The 21,624-nt window shown below is 37.9% G+C and overlaps 1 protein-coding gene across 8 annotated transcripts in view; it reads left to right on the forward strand.

The window, feature by feature from the left end:
- Positions 1-21,624, forward strand: part of SYNE2 (spectrin repeat containing nuclear envelope protein 2) — a 326,063-nt gene that overhangs the window by 178,472 nt on the left and 125,967 nt on the right. For all 8 annotated transcript variants that reach the window (XM_024133495.2, XM_024133470.2, XM_024133489.2 and 5 more), the window contains exons 49-57: positions 1,344-1,666; positions 3,614-3,758; positions 4,621-4,839; positions 9,452-9,717; positions 11,419-11,587; positions 14,466-14,621; positions 16,987-17,127; positions 19,198-19,380; positions 20,140-20,277. In XM_024133495.2, coding sequence (XP_023989263.1) covers positions 1,344-1,666; positions 3,614-3,758; positions 4,621-4,839; positions 9,452-9,717; positions 11,419-11,587; positions 14,466-14,621; positions 16,987-17,127; positions 19,198-19,380; positions 20,140-20,277 — 1,740 coding nt within the window. The remainder of the gene's footprint in view (positions 1-1,343; positions 1,667-3,613; positions 3,759-4,620; positions 4,840-9,451; positions 9,718-11,418; positions 11,588-14,465; positions 14,622-16,986; positions 17,128-19,197; positions 19,381-20,139; positions 20,278-21,624) is intronic.

The following is a 21,624-nucleotide window of genomic DNA, read 5'->3' on the forward strand; positions in this document are numbered from 1 at the left end:
CACGGCACCTGATTTTGTAAGTAAAGTTATATTGGAGCACAGCTATGCCCACTCCTTACTGGCTTGTGTATGGCTGCTTTCCTGCTACAACAGCAGGGCTGAATAGTTGTGACAGTCCGTATGGCCTGCAAAACCTAAAATATTCGGTCTGACCCTTTACAGGAAAAGTTTGCTGATCTCTGTTGCAGAGCGACTACAACAAACTCCCTCCTTTCCTGCAATGATAGGGTAGATATCTTAGGCATCATTTAAACACACTGTTCTTAATATAATGCCCTTCACTGTGTTTTCAGAATTGTCACCCTGAATTTCTAGAATGGGGACGTTAACTCCCTTCTTTAATTCAAAGAGTTGTTAGATAATGTATTTGAACTATTTTGCTAAGGTATAAATGCTATAGAAATATAAAGTCATATGAACCCTAATACATTCTTTAAATTGGTACTTAACAAATTCTCTGCTTGATTTTAATACAGTTTCCGGAAACAATGTACATAAATCCCCAAAATGATATGTTTAGAACTGGACTGGAAGGGACCTCTAAAGTTATTTATTTCAACTGTTTGTTATTTCAGTGAGAAGACTTGAGGTCTGGAGACATTAAATGATGTGCTCAAAACTAATGTTAGTGGCAGAGCCATTAATTTAAAAATACAAGAGGTTTGGTGGGGGGGGGGTCTTTTCAGTTTTTTTCCCACAGATATTGCTTAAGGTTATATACATTAAATATATACAATTGTTTTATGTAATTCATAGTCTAATACAAGAGTTCTAGAGCAGGAACGTATATCATTAGACATGATTCGTGAGATGTATTTTTAAATTTAGATTAGATTTCTTAGCAAATCTGGAAACCATTTTCTTTATGCAAAGAAAAACTTATTCATTTTTAACTATTAGTGTAATATTATTAAACTGTAAGTGTGAGATGCTATGTTAGTGGCAGAGCCATTAATTTAAAAATACAAGAGGTTTGGTGGGGGGGGGGTCTTTTCAGTTTTTTTCCCACAGATATTGCTTAAGGTTATATACATTAAATATATACAATTGTTTTATGTAATTCATAGTCTAATACAAGAGTTCTAGAGCAGGAACGTATATCATTAGACATGATTCGTGAGATGTATTTTTAAATTTAGATTAGATTTCTTAGCAAATCTGGAAACCATTTTCTTTATGCAAAGAAAAACTTATTCATTTTTAACTATTAGTGTAATATTATTAAACTGTGTGAGATGCTCACTCTTTATGACACAGAGACATATTATGAATGTATCACAAAAATTCAAGCATGACAAAAGTTTGACAGTTTTCATCATGGCATTTAATCTTCCATTCATCAGAATGTCTTGAATGATGCTTATGGAAATATGGCACGCTATAATGAAGCAGTCTCCAGGGCCATGGGGATCATCACTGCCCTTGAAGCCATCATTGCATCCCATAGGGTAGACCTTGATAATCCAGAAGGATCAATAGAGATGCCTCGCTGCAAACAAAAGGAACTGAAGTCCACTATATCAGACATCCAGGACCTCACCGAGTATTTGGGGACTATATCCAGCCCAGAAGCTAAACGACAACTTGAGTGTACTTTACAGGAATTAGTTTCTAAGAACTCAGCCATGAGGGAGGCAGCCAAAATAAAGGAAGCCGAAGTAGAAAGGTAGGTACTTCTTTCTAAAGGTAATGCTTTAAGAACAAAATATAGATTTGTTTATAATTAACATGTACACATTAGAAATAATTTGGAAAATATGGAAAAGTAAGAAAAAATCACTAAGGAAAACCATGGCAAATATTCTACTGCATTTATTTCATTTTTTCTTAATTAATATTGAGTACTTAAAACAGAATGTTTATAGAAGTCTGAGTATGGTATAAAGAATAAGGATAAAACAAACACCTTTGTACCCAAAGGTTCAAAGATAAACATCATGATTTTTGAATTTTCTTGGGTACTCCTTCCTTCTCCTCTCAGAAGTAACCATTATCCTGTTTTTTATTTACCATGCCCTTGCTTTTAAAAATATTTTTACTACGTGTTTGTGTCCTCTTTTCATGTATATGTATTCTTCTGTGACTTCATTTTTTCAAACTTACCACTATGATCCTGAAGTTTATTCATGTTTTTGTCTGTAGTAAAATAGTCACTCACCCAGCTGTTGGTAAACATTTGAGTTGTTTCTAGTTTTTGCATTCACAAAGAGTGCTTCTAGGAACATTTGCAAATGCAAGAGCTTCCTTTGGGTGTATAACTAGGATTGTGATTGCTGGGTCAAAAGGTATGCACATCTTAAATTTTCAATTCCAAGTGATTTTACCCATTTCTACTCAAACCAGCAACATATTAATGTTCCAGTTGTCCCATATCCTCACCAACACTTAATGTTGTGAGATTTAATTTTTGCCAGTCTGATGGTTAAGTGATACTTCATTGTGGTTTTAATTTGCATCTTTATTACTGTTAATGAATTTGAACCTCTTTTGTGAATATTTCTTCATCTTTCATATTTCATCTTCTGAAAAATGCCTGTTCAAGACAATTTTTATTGGGTTGTCTAGCTTTTTCTTATTGATTTGTAGGGATTTATTCTACATTTTTGGAGGCTGGTCTTTGTGTTATATGTGTTACAAATTATCTTTACAGAGGGGATGTCCTAATAAACATCCATCCTGGGTGTGCTCCGGGCTTTATCCTCTGTCCCCAGCATTCCAGGTGAAGGTCAACAAAACTGAAACTCGACAGATGTCCTCAAAGTGAAAAACTGGCCTTAGAGCTTAGCTTATTTCTCTGTATTTCCACTTTTACATAGTTTGGGGCCTCTGAATATTCCTTAATTCTTTGCCAGTTTATTATTGTGTTTTAAGAATTTTTAAAAATATATCTTTGATACCAAATTTTTTATTCTTTTCAGTGGGGGATTTAGGTTGTATCTATTTTGTATACATAATTTTATTCATAGTGGTTTTTTTTTAATATAGCACAACATTGTACTATATAAAAATAGGCTGCTTTTGCTTTACTTTATAAAATGAACCCTTTTCCTTACTGTAACAAAGCTTCATATAAAAGCAATTGTAATTGTTATATAATATTTTATAAAACGGATGGTTGTAATTTCCTTAACCATATCTTTTGTTAGCATAAAGTGTGTTCTGATTTTTGCCATTTTAATTAACAGTCTAATAAGTTAAAAGATTTTACTGTGTAAAAGGTTTTATAAGTTATAGGATAAATTTCTTACGTTAGGATTGATTCCTTAAGATTAATTGCAGAAGTTGGATCAAAATATATGAGCATTTTTAAGACTAAGTGGTTTTGTACAAGAATTGTACCAATTTTCACCTTATTAGCAGTGCTCAAGAATGCAGTTTTCCAGTTTAGGTGTTTTAGGAACAGTCTTATCTGCCTGTAAAGTTTGCATTAAAAGTCTCATGCAGGTCCTGTGAGGAGGAGGTAGTCAATAAATATTTGTTGAAATACACTGAGTAGCAAAAAGAGAATTACATTCTATTTTTTACTAAGTGTTCAGAATACATTCTGGGAAGTTCAGAATTTATTGTACTAAATAAAATTTAACATCGCTTTTTTTTTTCTGTGTCTCACTAGGTGTCTTGAAAATTACAAAGGCTATAGAAAAATAAAAGAGAAAATCTGCACTAACCTCAGCCAGATGGAGACAGTTCTTGGGCAGTCCATGTCCCCATTGCCAATGTCATACAAGGAAGCTTTAGAGCGCTTGGAACAGAGCAAGGTAATAGAACTTGCAAATCTCAGTAAGACTATGTACAAAAAATTGTCAGAAAGAGCAGGTGGAGGCATCAGGGGATGTGGCTCTGTTATGATCCACAGAAATCTTCAACCTGAGTTGTACACTCAGCAAAATTCCTAAACCAAAAGCCATGGGGAAAATGAGGCATTGGTTCTGAGAAATTTAGTCATTTGGGTTCACAGGACAGTCTTCTCCCCAGTAGCATCCTGTCCTTATTTGTCCTTCTTTCTCAAGCGTTACCTTGCATGTTGTTTTGTTGGACATCGCTGGATCAATGACAGAGCTTTTAATGCAACTTTCAGAAATGCTAAATTCTGGTTACTTCTTATACTCTGTTACTGAGCAGTTTTAGTTTTTGCATATATTCATGTTACAGTGTATGGTATTATGTTATTAGCATTTGGATGAGGACATTCTAAATCATCTGTGCTTATCATCTACCACAAAACAAACAAACACAAAACCAAAAAATATAAATAATGGTGGTTGATTACAGCAAGCATTGTACAAATTAGCTATCTAGTAAAATACGAGACTTACATTAAAATAAGAAAATGAACTTCTAGGATATTTACCTTGGAAAACACATTTTTACTTAGACAAATTGGTTTATAGGTCATTATTTGTCCCCATAGTTCCAAATTCATGTGCAATATAATAATACATAGATGCTTCTCATCTGTCTCAAATTGACTTCCAAAAGAACTAAAAAATGGCTTATGTAATACTTATGGATGATTTTAAAACATTAATTGTTCAAGATTAAAATAGTTTATAAGTTTCAGAATAGTTCTGAATTCAGAAAACTTCTATCCCTCCTATTCCTTTTCTTTTCTTTCTTAAGGCCTTGGTGTCAAATCTTACGTCAGCAAAAGAAGAGCTCATGAAAGTACGACAGGTCCTCAGACACTTGAGACCCATGTGCACAGATAGTGACAGCCTCTGTTTACTCAGAAGCACATCTGCTCTATGGGAGAGATGGCTGAGTTTGATGGAAGCTGTTAAAGAATGGGAGTTGTGGTGTGAAGAACTGAAGCAGGAGTGGAAATTTATCCATGAAGAAGTAAGTGCTTCATTTGCAACAGTCAAACCATACAGTTTACTAACACATGTCATTTAAATTGTCTTATTATTTTCATTTTTTTAAATATAAAACAAGTCCTCAACCTGTACCATTTGTTTACATCACATGTATGGAACATGTAAATGTTTATAGAGGTCAGGTCCTAGCAAAATAATCTCCAAGGAATTATTCAAGAATGATTCAAATTCTTTCATGACAGTGGCATTTTTTTGGTGTCAAATAATTTTTAGAAATAAGTAGCTACTTGCTCATATGAGTTTTAAAATCTTTATCGCGCAGATAAGCTAAGCCCTCTTAAAAATGTCTCTCCATCACACTAGAAGTTAGAATAAGGTAATATTCATAATAACCAATTAATTTTGAAATTAATAAGTATTGACCTAAAAATATGTATGATGTTCTTTCTGAAGACTGTCTCAGAGAAAACCTCCATAATATATATCGATCACAGATGTTAATTTAACCATGGTTGAGGCCTTAGGCATCCCATACATTTAGAAAGAAAATTTAGAATAGTATAAAAATATCTTAGGGCATTCTTTAATCTTTCCAAAGGACCAGGTATAAATGAGGTACAAATCAACATTAAATGAAAACCCTTCTCTCTTATTCCTGTTAAAATTTCTGCTGAATTTACTTAAGACAAATATAATCAATACTTGATTAGCAGTAGGTCACATTGCCTTAGGATTTAAACATTTAGCACTATCATATTTTCCTGCTTAAAACTTGTTATTCTTGAAAATGAATATCATTTTGATGGTGCTGTTGGGGTTTGGTTAGTAAATAGTCTCTTGAATGTTAAAACTCTGAGGAACTTTGTAAATTGTCCTTTTAGCAGGGCCGCTAGCCTCCAGCTCTTTCCCATCCACAATGGCACGGTTTACTGAGGTCCTTCTGTGCAGTGTGTTCCTGTGTGCTGTGCTAAGAAGGCAGTTCAGGGAATTCCCTGGTGGTCCAGTGGTTAAGACTTCACACTCCCACTGCAGGGGGCACGGGTTCCATCCCTGGTCAGGGAACTAAGCCGCGAGGAGCGGCCAAAAAAAAAAAAAGAAGAAGGCAGTTCACACATGATGCCGCTGAATCTTGGCATGGCCCTCAGGAGTTACCTATTATCACCATTTTCTAAATGGAGAAGCTGAGGCACTGAGAGATTTAAGTTGGTGCAAGCCTCTAAGCTAGTGATTAAACTGGGGCTATGGGCTGGGGCCACATCTATTTTGCTCACACTGTAATTTTAGAATCTGAACAGGGCTTTGCACTTAGTGGGCACAGCTCTTATTCACATCCAGGTTTAGGCTAATCCTAAGCTTATTGTTCTTTTTATTTTATTACATTATCTTTCTCTTGCCCTCTACCCACTGGCAGTCATATTTTAGTAGTTATTTAATAGTAGTTATTTTTGTAGTTATCCATACAAGCATTTGACAATATCTGCTAACAAAATGTGTTTTTCAAAGAATAACACCAACAAAATATGTTCTCACGTAATAACAATAATAACAACAACTGCTAACACTTAATGGGCACTTAATTGAGCACGTGTCAGGCATAGTTCTAAGCACTTTACATGTATTTACATTTATCAGCGCAAGAATCCTATGAGGATGAGATTATCATTCTCATTTTATAGATGAAGAAAATGAGACACAGTGAGATTGAGTAACTTGCTCAACTTCATAAGTGATAGAAGATTCAAATGTACACTCTGTTTTTAACCACTAAACTGTCAACTTAAATGATTTTTACACATGCCAAATTTATGTAAGATTTTAAAATAGCTTTTATCCATTCAATAAAAATTATATCATCTAAATACCTGTACATGCAAGATTCTGTTGGCATGGTTGGTGATTTTACATGTGACAAAATGAATTTCTGTTTTTAAAAATGTCTGTACTAATACAACAATCCAGTATCTTTATGAAGAAAGGTTTTGTGTAAGTAGATTTTTGAAAACTTAAATGCTTGTTTAAATTTACAAATTCAAAAATTAATTTAAATTTTGATTTACCATTTTTTTCCCCCTACAATCTTACCTCCCTCTTTTCTTAAGCAGAATCTTCTTAATTTAGTTATTCATTTCTGGTTATTCAGGATCATCATTTTATGCTTCACTGATCACAATGTGCTAGAATAAAGGCATGTCTTCAAAGATATGGGAGGGGTAAGGCTGTCTTCTTCCCCTTGTTCCAAAGATCCAAAAGTCTTTCCTGTTTTAGTTTCTATTTTGGCTGCTTACAGGTTTTTCCGTCTCCTTCTCTTGTTTACTCTTGGAACAACTGTGGTTCCTTCTCCCTTTCTAGACTCAACTTTATAACTGACTGTGAACCTAAAAGTTTTATAACCTGTCCAAGGAAAATCATCCAGGGACTGAAGAGTGAATGCATAATCTTTGTGGCAACTATTTACTTATTTGGGGGCTGCCATCATTCTTTTTGGTATAAAGTTTGCTGCGTTTTGACAAGTGCATACAGTCACATGACCACCAATGAAATCAAGACTTAGAACATTTCCACCACCCAAGAAAGTTCCATATGCCCCTTTGTAGTCAGCCCCTTCCATTACCTCCAGGCTGTGGCAATTATTAATCTGTTTTGCCATCTTCAGAATGTCATATAAACAGACTTGGGTAGTTTGTGGCCTTTTGAGTTTGGCCTTTTTTCGCTAAGCATAATGCATGTGAGATTCATTCATGCTGCTGCTTGTATCAATAGTTCATTTCTTTTTATTCCTGAGTAATAGTCTGTCAGACTCATGCACAGCAGTTAGTTTATCCATTCACAATTTGAAGAATTGCCTGGCTTTTGGATAAAATTATTGTCCTAAAAAAAATTATTCTTCCCCCTTGTGTTCTCCTCCTAATGACTTAACAGCTTTACAGCAGAGAGCAGAACCTGAGACAGGGGCTTGTAAGCAGGTGGTTTATTTTGGAAAGTGATCCAAGGGAACAGGAATGGGAGATAGGAGAACTGACACAGGAAAGGTTAGAGCCTTTAGTCGCTTTACTCTTATTGGATCCTGGTTGCTGCAGTTGCCCATTTATGGTTATCGCTGGCCATGGAAGCACCAAGAGATGCTCCATTAAGTCCTGGATTACGGACATAGTTCTTTCAACCCCAGTGTATATTGGAAACCCTAGGTGGACAGTTACCTCTGTCCACAGAGCAATTCCTTTCTTTGCATGCTGGTTCTTTGGTGGGGGAGTGAGGGGACTGCAAAATGACCCAGTGGAACCTGTATCCCATTCCCTGGTGGAAGTATAGCTGCCTGCTTGAGAACTAGGACTTCAGTTCAACTGAATTTAGGTTTGAGGGGATGGAAAGCACAAATTCCATAACTGGGTCTCTTGGAGAGGGGCCAGTCTACACATGTAGATTGGGTACACATGTACCCATGGATTCTAGTGATTGGGGACCCAGCTGGAACCTATGGCCCAAGTGACAGGGCAGCTTGTGCCATAGCCTGGTCCTGCAGCACTGCCTCCTCAGCACTGGCGGCATTCTGATGAATGGATCTGAGCAATAGTCACCAGTATAGCATACACGGCTGCCAAAATCCCAAAAGGCCGGTCCAGTGCTGCACCTCTTTCTTGGCAACAGGGGTGCAAGACTGAACAACTTGATCTTTACCTTATAGAAGTCCCCTGGCATGCCCCAGACTACTGGCCCCCTGGGAACTTAATTGATGCTGGGGTTCCTGAATTCTCATAGGCTTTATATCTCACTCTCTGGCATGTCTTACTGGGCATCCAGGTCCTCATTTATCATTTCAGTTAGCATGATATCATAAATGTAGCTGACCTCTGTGATATTCAGTAATGTCAAGATTGCAGGATGCCTGACTCTGTCTGAACGTAGAGCAGGAATGTTGGCGATGCTGGGACAGAATGTGGTAAATGTACAGTGCTGCTGAGGAGAGGGCCAGAGGATTTGAAGAGGGAATAAGAGGGATCTGATTTTCTGTCTTTGTTCTGAGTTTCAGGGCTGGTAGAACTCCACTTTCTAGATATTTGATTTATTATTGATAGGTTCTGTATTTCTGAGTTCTGCATTTAGCTGTGGTTGAGAAATACATGAGCAGTCCAGTAATTTGGGCTGCTTTCCCATTGGTGTAGGTGAGTGACAGGGTATTGAGGGCTTACTTTTTTGAGCATTGGATATGAAAGGAAAGAGACCTGTAGAAAAAATGCCCAACCTCTTCTACTTCATGGATGCAGTTTGGTGGAGCTCATTCTAACTAACTTAGGGGTATCTCAGTCAGGAGAAATAATTGCTTTAATAAAGCAACTGAAATTGGAAAGAGAAAGAAATTATGAAAATATTCAGTAGCATTTCCTTCAGCTCATAACAGCAATACTTTTTTTTAATGGCACATATACATGATCAATAGCTGGGAACTATGGGATTGGGATAGTGGAGAGATAATGCTCCCAGCTGGAGGGGGACAAATATTACCTTGAACTGGGATGTGGCTTTGGGAATCCTTTGAAGAGCCAGTATGTAAAAATTAATGATTGCCGCGTCCTGAAGTGGTAAGAGTATATTTTACTTATTTTAGCTCCCTTCCTTTTTTGTTCTTATTGAATTAGATTGAGCGAGAAGCAATTATTTTAGATAATCTTCAAGAAGAACTCCCTGAAATTTCCAAAACAAAAGAGGCAGCCACCACAGAGGAATTCTCGGAGCTGCTGGATTGTTTATGCCAATATGAAGAGAATGTGGAGAGGCAGCAGCTGTTACTGGCCCTACTTCTGCAGCGCATACAAAATATCCAGAACACTCCTGAAGGTTTAAGGGCTATGGGAACTGTTTCTGCATCTCAAGAGATTATGTCTATGCAAGAACGATGCAATAAGTAAGATTTATGAAAAACTATTAAGGAAATATGCTTAACAACTCAGGAAAAATTGAGAAAATATTGAATTTCTAGAATATAAAAATATTATAGAACAATGACAAATGATATGACAGAATCGAGTTGCGTCAACACTGATAGGTATAAAAATGATGGAAAATATTAATTTTTTTTATTGGAGTATAGTTGCTTTACAGTGTTGTGTTAGTTTCTACTGTACAGCAAAGTGAGTCAGCTATACATATACATATATCCCCTCTTTTTTGATTTCCTTCCCATTTAGGTCACCACAGAGCATTAAGTAGAGTTCCCTGTGCTATACAGTAGGTTCTCATTAGTTATCTATTTTGGAAAAGATTAATATTAACGATAATTAAAACAAGCACACATTTTCCATCCTGGTGTTTCAAATTTCTTTAAAATGTTTGCTGTTTTTCTAACTTAGTAATACATATTCATTATAGGAAGTTTAGAGAATGTGGATATTATCAAGATTAATATAAAAACCACCTTTGGGGCTTCCCTGGTGGCGCAGTGGTTGAGAGTCCACTTGCCGATGCACGGGGCGCGGGTTCGTGCCCCGGTCCGGGAAGATCCCACATGCCGCGGAGCAGCTGGGCCCGTGAGCCATGGCCGCTGAGCCTGCACGTCCGGAGCCTGTGCTCCGCAACGGGAGAGGCCACGACAGTGAGAGGCCCGCGTACTGCAAAAAAAAACAAAAAACGAAAAAAACCACCCTTAATTTTACTACTCAGCAACAATCACTACCAATCACTCATCTTTCTTACTATGGCTGTACTTTAAAAAAAATTGCGATCATAGTACTATACTGTTTTATATTCTGCTGAACCATTTATAAGCATATTATATTTATTTTCCTATGCTATTAAATGTTCTTTAAAATATAACTGTATAATATTTCACCATGTGGATATGCTATAATGTATTTAACCAAGTCCCTAATATAGAACCTTTAAATTATATGTAATTTATTTTACTTTTATAAAAACACTGTAATGAATATTCTTATGCTAGAATCTCTTTGTGCATCTGTGATTAGTTCATTGAGAAAGATGCCAAGAGGTATGATCATCAGGTCAAAGGATATATTAATAATATCTATACAGCTAGAAATACTTACCAGATAGCTCTCAGGAAAGATTTTGCCCACTTAAACTCCTCCAATAATATGATGGCTGCATCCACAGTAAATGGGCTCAGCTTGGATAGAAAGGCTAATTCCATCATCTATGACTCCAAGAGCCCATGCATGACTTCATTCACACCTCTGAGTCACGTTCAATTGAACTCAAGGATTACAAGGAAAAAAATACGGTAATTGGAATGTAAAGTGTGAAAAGAAGATATTTTGGAATGAAAGTTTTAGAGAGGTTTTTTTTTTTCTCTTTTTTAAAATTAATTTTTATTGGGTTATAGTTGCTTTACAATGTTGTGTTAGTTTCTGCTGTACAGCAAAGTGAATCAGTTATACATATACATATATCCCCTCTTTTTTGATGGAGTGATAGAATTTGATGTATGTTTATATATATAGTATATAAACCATTGAAAACTGGTACTTTTCTCTCAGGAAAAAAAATCTTTTGTGAGCTATGCAGACATTATATTAATTGTTGAAATAAAACTATTACACAGAAAAGCAGGATAGAAGGACAATTTTATTCTGATGCTATATTTTAGGCTTTTCCAGAAGGCTCAAAAAAATAAGGAATTGATGCAGAATGAAATCCAAGAAAGACATGCCTTTACAAAAGAAATAATTACTTTGAAGAATTCATTTCAGCAGACTACAACCTTTTTCCAAAATATGGAATTACAAGACCACCCAGAAAAGGCAGAACAGCTTGAGGTAAGTGAGGAATGAACTAGTGAATGTGGCTGATACAGGTCTGAAATCTTGAGTCCAAAGTTCTTGGAGCAGAGGTAACCCTGTGGCTAGTGTAGAGGGAATCTAGAAGGAGAAGAAAATGTGGTCAAAGGCCCTGTGGCATGGTGTGGGCAAAGCCACAGGAGATCAATATGGCTGGAGTACAGAGAGCTGAGGTGGGACTAGGTCAGGAGGTAGGCCAGCAGCCCTTTTCCAACCACATTTCAAGTGTGTTTGGTGTACAGGGGTCTCAGACCACTCTTGAGTAGTATGTAGGACTGCTCACTTTATAGGATATAACATCTAGTCTCTGAGAGGGGTAGAACTGTTTTTACTCACAGCACTTGCCGCCAAATGCGTGAGGCTTTTTTTCCCCCACACCAACCTATTCTCCAACTCTCCAGACACCAACTGGGACACCAGTTCAATTCTGACACTAAGTATAAGGAGTTAGTATCGACCCCTAGGTTAAGGACTCAGTCACACAAGTCTGCCCCCGCTTCAGGTGCCACCCGTACTTCTTCTTTTTTTTTTTTTTAACATTTTGAGAAATGCTTTATTCAAAAAAATTATGTAAATGTTGTCTTCCATAACTTTAAAAAGATGTTCAAACAGAAAAGAGTTAACTTTAAAAAGCTATTGCATAGGGCTTCCCTGGTGGCGCAGTGGTTGGGAATCCGCCTGTCGATGCAGGGGACACGGATTCGTGCCCCGGTCCGGGAAGATCCCACATGCCACGGAGCGGCTGGGCCCATGAGCCATGGCCGCTGAGCCTGCGCGTCCAGAGCCTGTGCTCCGCAACGGGAGAGGCCACAACAGTGAGAGGCCCGCGTACCGCAAAAAAAAAAAAAAAAAAAGCTATTGCATAGAAAATGACACAATACAAATAACAGATTTTACTTTGATACGTAAATATAAACTAGAATAATCTTGATTACAGAGAGACAAAATCATATGCCTCCATAGAAGAAAATTCTTTGGTTAAAAATAGCCAAATTGCTTTTCCCTCATACTCTCCTTAAGACATGAAATCTATTTTTTTAAGTATTTGGTAATTAAGTAAAGAACTTCATTTTTTTCTCTTTAAATAGAAACACCACCTGTACTTCTGACTGACAGGCTATAAATCAGCAGCTCCCAGGACCCCATCCTCAGGTTTATAAATTTGCTAGAATGGCTCAGAAAACTAGGAAGGCACTTTACTTACTATTACTGGTTTATTATAAAGGATACAACTCAGAAACAGCCAAGTGGAAGACATGTATGGGGGAAGGATGTGGAGCTTCCATGCTCTCTCTGGGTGCGCCACTCTCCCAGCACCTTGACGTGTCCATCAATCCAGAGCTCTCCAAACCTTGTTTAAGGGTTTTTATGGAGGTTCCATTAATAGGCGTGATTGATTAAGTCATTGACAGTTGGTGATTCACTCAACCTCCAGCCCTTCTCCCCTCTGGAGGTCTGGAAGTGCGGTTGAAAGTTCTAGCCCTCTAATCGCACAGTTGGTTCCTCTGGCACCAGCCCCATCCTGAAGCTGTCACCCCCCAGCCCCACCACCAAGAATCTTCTCATTACCATAAACTCTGGTATGGTTGGAAAAGACTTGTTATAAATAACAAATGACACTCCTTTCACCCCTATGCAGGAAATTCCAAGGGTTTTAGAAGCTGTGCCGGGAACGGGGATGAAGGCTAAATGTATTCATTATATCACACTATCTATGCATAGGCTAAGGGTCATTTTCCGAACAATCTCTTCTCATTCCACTAGGTGGTAACAGGCAAAAATGACATTTGGAAGTTTGTTCAAAAGTTGCATGCTGTTATTCACCAGAGCTTTTGGTATCAATGTTGCAAAAGGAAACTTACTCTCCCTCACAGAGTCAGTCTTCATGGGGAAGCCATCTAAGTGTAGCTCTGAATGAAGACCTGTACTCCGGGCTAGGTCTAGATAAACGAGGAGCACTCTTTACCTCAAACCCTAGCTTTCTCTGAATGGCACTATTCTTTAACTTTTCCTCTAGACTTGTTCTCTGCTGAGGGCTAAGAAAAGGAAAGCGGTGACACATCGAGGAGTCATTCAAAATTGTAATCATTCTTCAGTGTGGTGACTCAATCCATTAACACAGATAATGCTACTGAACAGCTACTGTAAAAACAAAAGAAAACCCAAAAAGCCATAGTAAAGTCAAGAAGTATTTTTCCACTTGATCTTTGGGAAACTTTCCCAAACAAATGAGTTTCTCCTTTATAATTAGTGCAGGAGTACGTAGATCAGATTCTGTTTCTAGGCCACGACCAATAGACTATTTGTTCAGGTTTCTTTTATCTCCTAAAAACCCACATTCTTTGCAAGGAACTGGAACCCTCCCTTTTGAAAGAAGTTGAGCTGTGCTGGGCTGTCTAATTACATGAAAGCAGACACTTCTGCTTCAAGCACAGGGCTTTTAGTGGCCTTGAATCATTGTGATGATAATGTAGGAAGAAGCAGAAATGGCAACAAGTTAATAATAAAATAAAACTTCTTTGAAACTTTTGCTGCTTGCAGCTTTTTAGATTGAGACTGCTACTGAGATATAACTAAATCCTAGAGGTACTTTAGAAGCAGGAGATGTTGTAATGTCTTTTCAGGACAATGGTTTGACACTATGGAGAGATATCAAGTTTAATTCTTACAAATTAGAAAGCATCATCTGACCAAACTGAGTATCTCTCATGCTTAATCAGCTTGTATCAATAGTGAGGTTTTGTCATGCAAACTTTGCTCATTTAAATCATAAAGATGTGCTGGAAAGCTGCTTTCATTTTTAGAGTTAAACTTTTTCTCTGTCCTGTGAGCATTTGAAACTCTCTTGATTTTTTAGGAGCTTCAAAGCATTCTTAAGAAAGGGAAGCTAACTTTTGAGAATATTATGGAAAAACTGCGAATCAAGTATTCTGAAATGTACACCATAGTCCCTGCAGAGATTGAATCCCAGGTGGAAGAATGCAGAAAAGCTTTAGAAGACGTAGATGAGAAGGTAATAATAATGTTTGTATTCGTATTATTATTTATGGAGGTGAATGAATATAAAGAAGAACATATCATTTAATATCACATTTTCATTTGCCCTGATTTCAGCTATGTCTGTTTTTATAGAGTTTAGTTGAGTGATAATTTTGTGTATTGATACTGAGACGGAGTTGCTCTAAGTAAGTGACACAGGTAACAGAATTAGTCTATTAATTTTTAGTTGTCAAGATGCTTAGTTATTCTTCTCTTGCATTTAAAAATAGAGTTATATATTGGCTTTTACTTGGCTTTTTTTTCCTCCAGAAAATCACTTTAAAATTTTGGTCATGAATAATACTTTGCTTTTAACATTTTGAAATTGCAACCAAGAACAATAAGAACACACATTTCATAACTTACTAGGAATAGCACTTAACATACAGTGTCTTTCTAATGATGATGGTAACATAATTCTCACAAAGCATACCCAGGCAAATCTTTATACCTGAAAGTCCAGGTTGGAAGAAAGAATGGGAAATGGTTCGTAATACTTGGAGACATAGGAGTTTAGCAAGACAATTTTATTGCGTTATTTAAAGGCTGCCCAAATCCAACAGAACAAAATTCTGTTTGGTCCAGAAGAATACAGAAGGATTTTTGTATTGCTTTTTGAAGCCTAAAATACCTGTAATTTAGTAAATAAAACAGATGTTAATTGCACACAAAAAATCAGATTCAAACTTGTGACAGATTTCTTTGGAAAATCTAACCCGTATAAAAAACATGTAAACTCCTAATATATATTATAACAAATCTTGTTGATTTGACATACAAGATAATCTATTATGAGGAACTTCCTCAAGTATCATGCACTATTGATTTTATTTTAAGAGAATACTAAATGTTTTGAGAGAAACTCAGTTGGTTCTCCTGACTACTTCATGTGAAAATCCCTAACAAAGTGAGTTGATAATCAAAATCTACCTTTTAAATTTAGGGTTGAAAATTTCAACAGTAACTTTGATATCTGTGTATATTTGTAACCAATAAAAACTTATTGCGTGATGTGACTGTAGGATCCAGGCAACAGACACAATACCATTCTGTGCAATTCAGTTGGCTGCATACTTTACCTTAATCATGATCTCTCCTCATACACAAAAATGATAGGCATTTCTGCCAGAAGAGTAACTGCCCAAAATACCAGAAAGCTTCATTTTGTGGTAATTTGTTACGTAGCAATAAAAAGCTAATACAGTAATTTAAAAAAAAAAAACAACAACTAATACAGGATTAGTTTTTTTCTAAAAAATCTTGACTGTAGTATGGTCTGTGGAATAAAAACATTATATAAAAGTATCAACAACCTGATGCTGTGAAAAGAGCCTGGGGCCTTGGCATCTGGTGGCTTGGGCTTCTTGGGGTGAGTTCACCCACTACCTTGATGTATGACTTTAAGCAAGTCATACATGATGTATGATTTTAGCCTGTGTTTCAGTTTCTGTATCTGTAAAGGATCTTCATTGGAAGGTTTAGTCTCAAAGGTTGTACAGATATAGTGGTTTTTAAAAAGTTAATTAAAGGGATAATACAAAAGCATTAAGTATTTTTTGGTTATTCAGTGGCTGGCTGCTTGGAGAAAACCTTATCAACATAGCTTAAAAAAATAAGAACATGAACTAATCAGGCATTTGAAAAATGATACATTCAACATTCATTTATTATCTTTCCTAGCACAAGTTATTTTCTTCGGAAAATCATTCTGATTAAAAAATTACACTGTTCAGCAGCTAGATTTCTAATTGCTGGGAAAACATACACTAGAAACATTCACACAGAGAAAAACTAAGATTTTCTGCTGCAAGAAATAGCCAGTTTTAGAAGGTTATTTCACCCAAATGAATATTAAGATGGGAATTACATCTTTTACGTCAAATTGAGAATGTTTGTTTTTATTGAAAACAAATCTGTGCAGAGGATTCTCTCATAAAACATAGAAACAGCATAATAAATAATTTTTCTCCCAGGAATTCTTTAATATCATTTGCTCCCTTGGGGTATGTTTCAGACAGTCCCCTCAGTAGTTTTGCCCAACACAGCACATATCTGTAGTACATACTGTGGATTACATTGAACAGATTTCTGTTGGTCAGTTTTCTTTTTTTTTTTTTGGTTGGATTTGAACGGTCAGGTCAGCACAGCTGCCTTTTCCTAGTCTACTAATCTACCCTCTCATTAACGCATTAGTCAGTATGGTTTGGAATTTTCCCCCTAGCCCTTAAAAGATTTGTACAAGTAAAATCTCAAAACACTGTGACTACCCCTTTTACCATTTGAACCTCTGAATAGAGTGCGGAAAACATCTCCATTGTGTCTTTCTCCCTTTGAAACAGATCAGCAATGAAGTCTTGAAAAGCTCACCATCATATTCAGTGAGTAGAAAAATAGACGAAATTAACAACGGGCTTCGGAATGTCGAAAAGATGTTGCAGCAGAAAAGCAAAAATATTGAGAAAGCTCAAGAAATTCAAAAGGTAACATCTTCCCTTAACTTCCTTCAGCATTTGGTATGTTCCCTGTCATCAGTCATCACAGGGATCCTAACCCTGATTTACGGGGCCCTCCTCACTGAGTGTGTCACCTGCAGAGGCTTGGTGGACAAGGTTGCATTTAAGAATTGTTCTCAGTTTTTCCATGGTGGGAATATGCCCAAACTCCTGAGAGCCTATGATTGGGAACCAGCCTTTTCACTAGGGAAGGAAGGTAAGAATCTTGTCTTGGGAAGACTGATATATAAAAACATTTCAGTAAGATATGAATGGTATTAACAGCTTTTCTTTAGACTGCCGGGGGAAACAGAGGAAAGTAGAAATTCCAACTTTATTTCACTTGTAAAATGTCTCAGGTAGCACTGTACATAAACATAATATTCTACCTCTTAACTTCCAAGTAAACTCCTGCATGTGGTAAACATTCTTATTCTACTTTATATTTTAAGGAAATATTCTAATATGAATGGAGACTTTTAAAAATAGGGCTAAGAGAATAGATCTTAAAAGTTCTCATCACAGGGAAAAAAAATTTTGTAAATATGTATGGTGAAGGATTTTTAACTAGACTTATTGTGGTGATCATTTTACGGTAGAAACAAATATTGAACAATTATGGGACTTCCCTGGTGGCGCAGTGGTTAAGAATCCGCCTGCCAGTGCAGGGGCCACGGGTTCGAGCCCTGGTCCAGGAAGATCCCACATGCCGCGGAGCAACTAAACCCATGAGCCACAACTACTGAGCCTGCGCTCTAGAGCCCGCGAGCCACAACTACTGAGCACACACGCCACAAGTACTGAAGCCCACGTGCCTGGGGCCCATGCTCTGCAACAGGGGAAGCCACCGCAATGAGAAGCCCACGCACCACAAGGAGCAGTGGCCCCTGCTCACCACAACTAGAGAAAGCCTGCACGCAGCAACGAAGACCCAACACAGCCAAAAATAAATAAAATAAATTTTTTTTTTTAAAAACGAACAATTGTGTTGTACACCTGAAACTAATAAAATGTTATATGTCAGTTATACCTCAATTTTTAAAGAAGTTATCCTCAGAGAAGTCTCACTGATCACCCCCTTTCCCTCTGTTCCCTTCCTCCCTGCAGTTAAATCTCTCCTTTGGTTTCTGATTTAACTCGACTGTGTTTCTTTTGGTAAAAATAAACAAATAATTATAAATATTAAAAGAAATAATTGTACATATTGTATGTGTCCTTCTTTCATAGAGGAAGACATTAGACTGTGTATACTCTCTTAAAATAAGGTGAACAACATTTGCTCACAAACAATCGTACCTGCCTTTGACTTTGCAGGCCCCTCTAAACCAAACAAATGTGATGTCAAAGGATTAAAAAGATTAAATTAAATTGAAAAATAAAAATAGGTCAGACTATGGCTCGCCATTGGACAAAATCTTGGGCTCTCAATAGTCAGATTTTCCCATTTCTAGAAATTATGTTCTTACACAGATATTAAGTAATACTTGAATGTTGCCTTTGAGATTTCCTCTGCCCAGACAAGTGCAGGTTTGAATCCAGCCTATTGGTTTCTTGAGCTAAAAGCAGTTGCTACTAATACATGTGGCTAGAATTTTCTGCCAGTGCATTAGCCTGAGTCAGAGCAGATATTTTCTTTTTATCAGTTTTATTTTTGCATTTAATAAGAATTGTCTTCTAGATTAAGTAGATATATATACTGGTCTAAATAGGTTAGGTATTTACCCAAGCCCTTTTAAACATAATGTTACCTCATCACTCCTGAAAGATTAGGGTTACGTTGACCTTGTTTGGTATCATTCATCTCTGGAAATGTCCAGGACTTTCTGCCCCCTCACAGCTAATTTGTACTGATATGAATACAGTAAGAGTTAAGAGACCTCAGAAAAAGTGTTTTTCAGTTCAGGTCACAAGTGGTTTCTGGGCATAAGTGAAAAACTTTGCCTGGGATGTTGTCTCTGTCATGTCATTTTGGTAGCATTTACAAGTACAGATACTGTGTGAAAACTTAGAAATCAACACATCTTCAATCCAAATGGACTTAACGCTTTTCTTCCCCAGACAATGTGGGATGAGCTGGATCTCTGGCACTCCAAGCTAAATGAGCTGGATTCTGAAGTTCAGGACATTGTTGAACAGGACCCAGGACAAGCTCAAGAATGGATGGATAACTTGATGATTCCTTTCCAGCAGTATCAGCAAGTATCACAGAGGGCAGAATATAGAACCTCACAGTTAAACAAGGTATGGCTGTAACACGCGATAGCTACACGTAGCATGTGGTAGTAGTGAGGTGGGTTTAAAACAAAACAAAAATAGATATTCAGAGGCAGCCAGTTTCCCTTGAATTGCCACTTTTAGGACCTGAAGCTAGAGCTACGGCATAGGTTCGAGTGGGCATTGAGGGGACTGCTGGCACAGGCAGAAGCAAGAATCCAAAAGTCAGACCACAGTAGGAGTCTGGGTAAGAATTGGGCTTCTCAACAGGTAAGGGAATTTCAGGCAGGCGATCTCAAGATTCCCAGGAGGGAGCCAGAGAAAGAACCTCATGTGGGAACGAAACACCCCTGCCCTCCCTTCCAAGTAGGGGTCACGGTGGGTGAGCTGTGCATGTGATCTAGCAGCAGCAAGGCAGGAACCTACTCTCAGAGGGACTGGTATATATAGGACAAGGCCCGGTACAGGAGGACAAAGTGTAAGTCCAGTTTTCAAAGTGGAACATAAAACGGGAACCAGACTAGTTGCAAAGCTAACTTGGAACCCTTGCTGAGGCCCATAGCATGGGGGGTAGAACGCCTTAAATCCTTCCCACCTGTGGTCAGGATTCGTTTTACAGGTTGAAGGATCAAAACCTGGAGGGGGTGGGCAAGTGGCCCAGCTGTGGGGTGTGGAGCCCTGCGAGGCCTGACACCACTGACTAACAGCAACCAGTTCTTCATTTAAGAATCATTCAACTCAAAGAGGAAACATCAGACTGAGTTTGGTACTGCCTGTCTTTCACAGGCCACAATTAAGCTGGAGGAGTATCATGATCTTTTGAAGAGCACTGAGGCTTGGATAGAAAATACCAGTCGTTTGCTGGCTGATCCTGCAGACTATGACTCTTCAAAGATGCTGAGTCACCACGCTAGCACCCTTCAGGTGAGTGTTCTTTCAGTGTTTCCTGGGTGTCACAGAATCTACATAATGATTAGTGGCTCAGCTGATTGTCAGATGCTTTTTTCCCCCTTCTTTCCTGAAAAAACCACCTTATCTTCAAGCATGCCAAATGGGAGAAGGAAGCTTGGGAGAGTGGCAGGCTCTAGATAGGGATTTTGGAGACCAGGATCTAGTCCTTTCTGTCCTGATAATAATTCATGACTTTTGGGATAATTTACTGTGTCCTCCATGGGCCACAGTTTCCCCAGTCTCTGAAGTAAGAATGTTGCACTGAATGGTGGTGATGGTTTTGGTTGTAGAATTCCAAGATGGTTCCCAATAGTCCTGTTCCCGGGTGTACACGACCTATATAATCCCCTTCCCTTGAGTGTGGGCAGGAATATGAGTAAGTGATGAGATAGTCACTCCATTGATTAGGTTACATTGTATAGCTAAGGATATGGGATAGTCACTCCCATGAATACATGACTGATCATGGATGTATAATTATAAGACTCCCTGGTAGCAGGCTAGAGTGAGATTCTCCTGCTGGATTGAATAAGTAAGCTGCCATATTATGAGAGGGCCATGGAGCCAAGACCCTATGGTGGCCTCCAAAAGCTGAGAGACCCACAGTCAACAGCCAGCAAGAAAACTGGGATCTCAGTCCTACAACGAAATTCTACCAACAACCAGAATGAACTTGGAAGAAAAATCCACGCTTTAGATGGCACCTTGATTGCAGCCTTGTGACATCCTGAGCTGAGGACCCACCTAAGCCATGCCTGGACTCCTGAGCCATGGAAACTATGAGATAATAAGTTTGTTTTATTTTAAGCTGCTAAGTTTGTGGTACTTAGTTACACAGCATTAGAAAACTAATTTGTCGTTCCTTCCAGTTCTAGCATGCCATGATTCCAAATTTCCTGTCCTTCCTGGTGCTCCACAGCTGCCCTGTGTCTCCATGCTAACCTACAAAGGCAAAACAAATGAAAGCCTTTTCCTACTCAGGGCCATGACTACAAGAGATCTTCCGGATGCCGAATGTTGGCTTAAATTTTATTGTGAAAGCATATTTCCCTTCTCTCATATTATTCAGCCATGAGAAAGAATCTCTTAGGAAAAGATTTATTGTATAACAATATTTATTTATTTATTTATTCATTTGCTTATTTATTTATTTTGGGGGCTGTGTTGGGTCTTTGTTGCTGCTTGCGGGCTTTCTCCAGTTGCAGCAAGCCGGAGCTACTCTTGGTTGCCGGGCGCGGGCTTCTCATTGCGGTGGCTTCTCTTGTTGCGGAGCACAGGCTCTAGGCGCTCAGGCTTCAGTAGTTGCAGCACACGGGCCCT

Source organism: Physeter macrocephalus, chromosome 11, assembly GCF_002837175.3.
Source record: "Physeter macrocephalus isolate SW-GA chromosome 11, ASM283717v5, whole genome shotgun sequence".
NCBI classification, from domain to species: Eukaryota; Metazoa; Chordata; class Mammalia; order Artiodactyla; family Physeteridae; genus Physeter; species Physeter macrocephalus.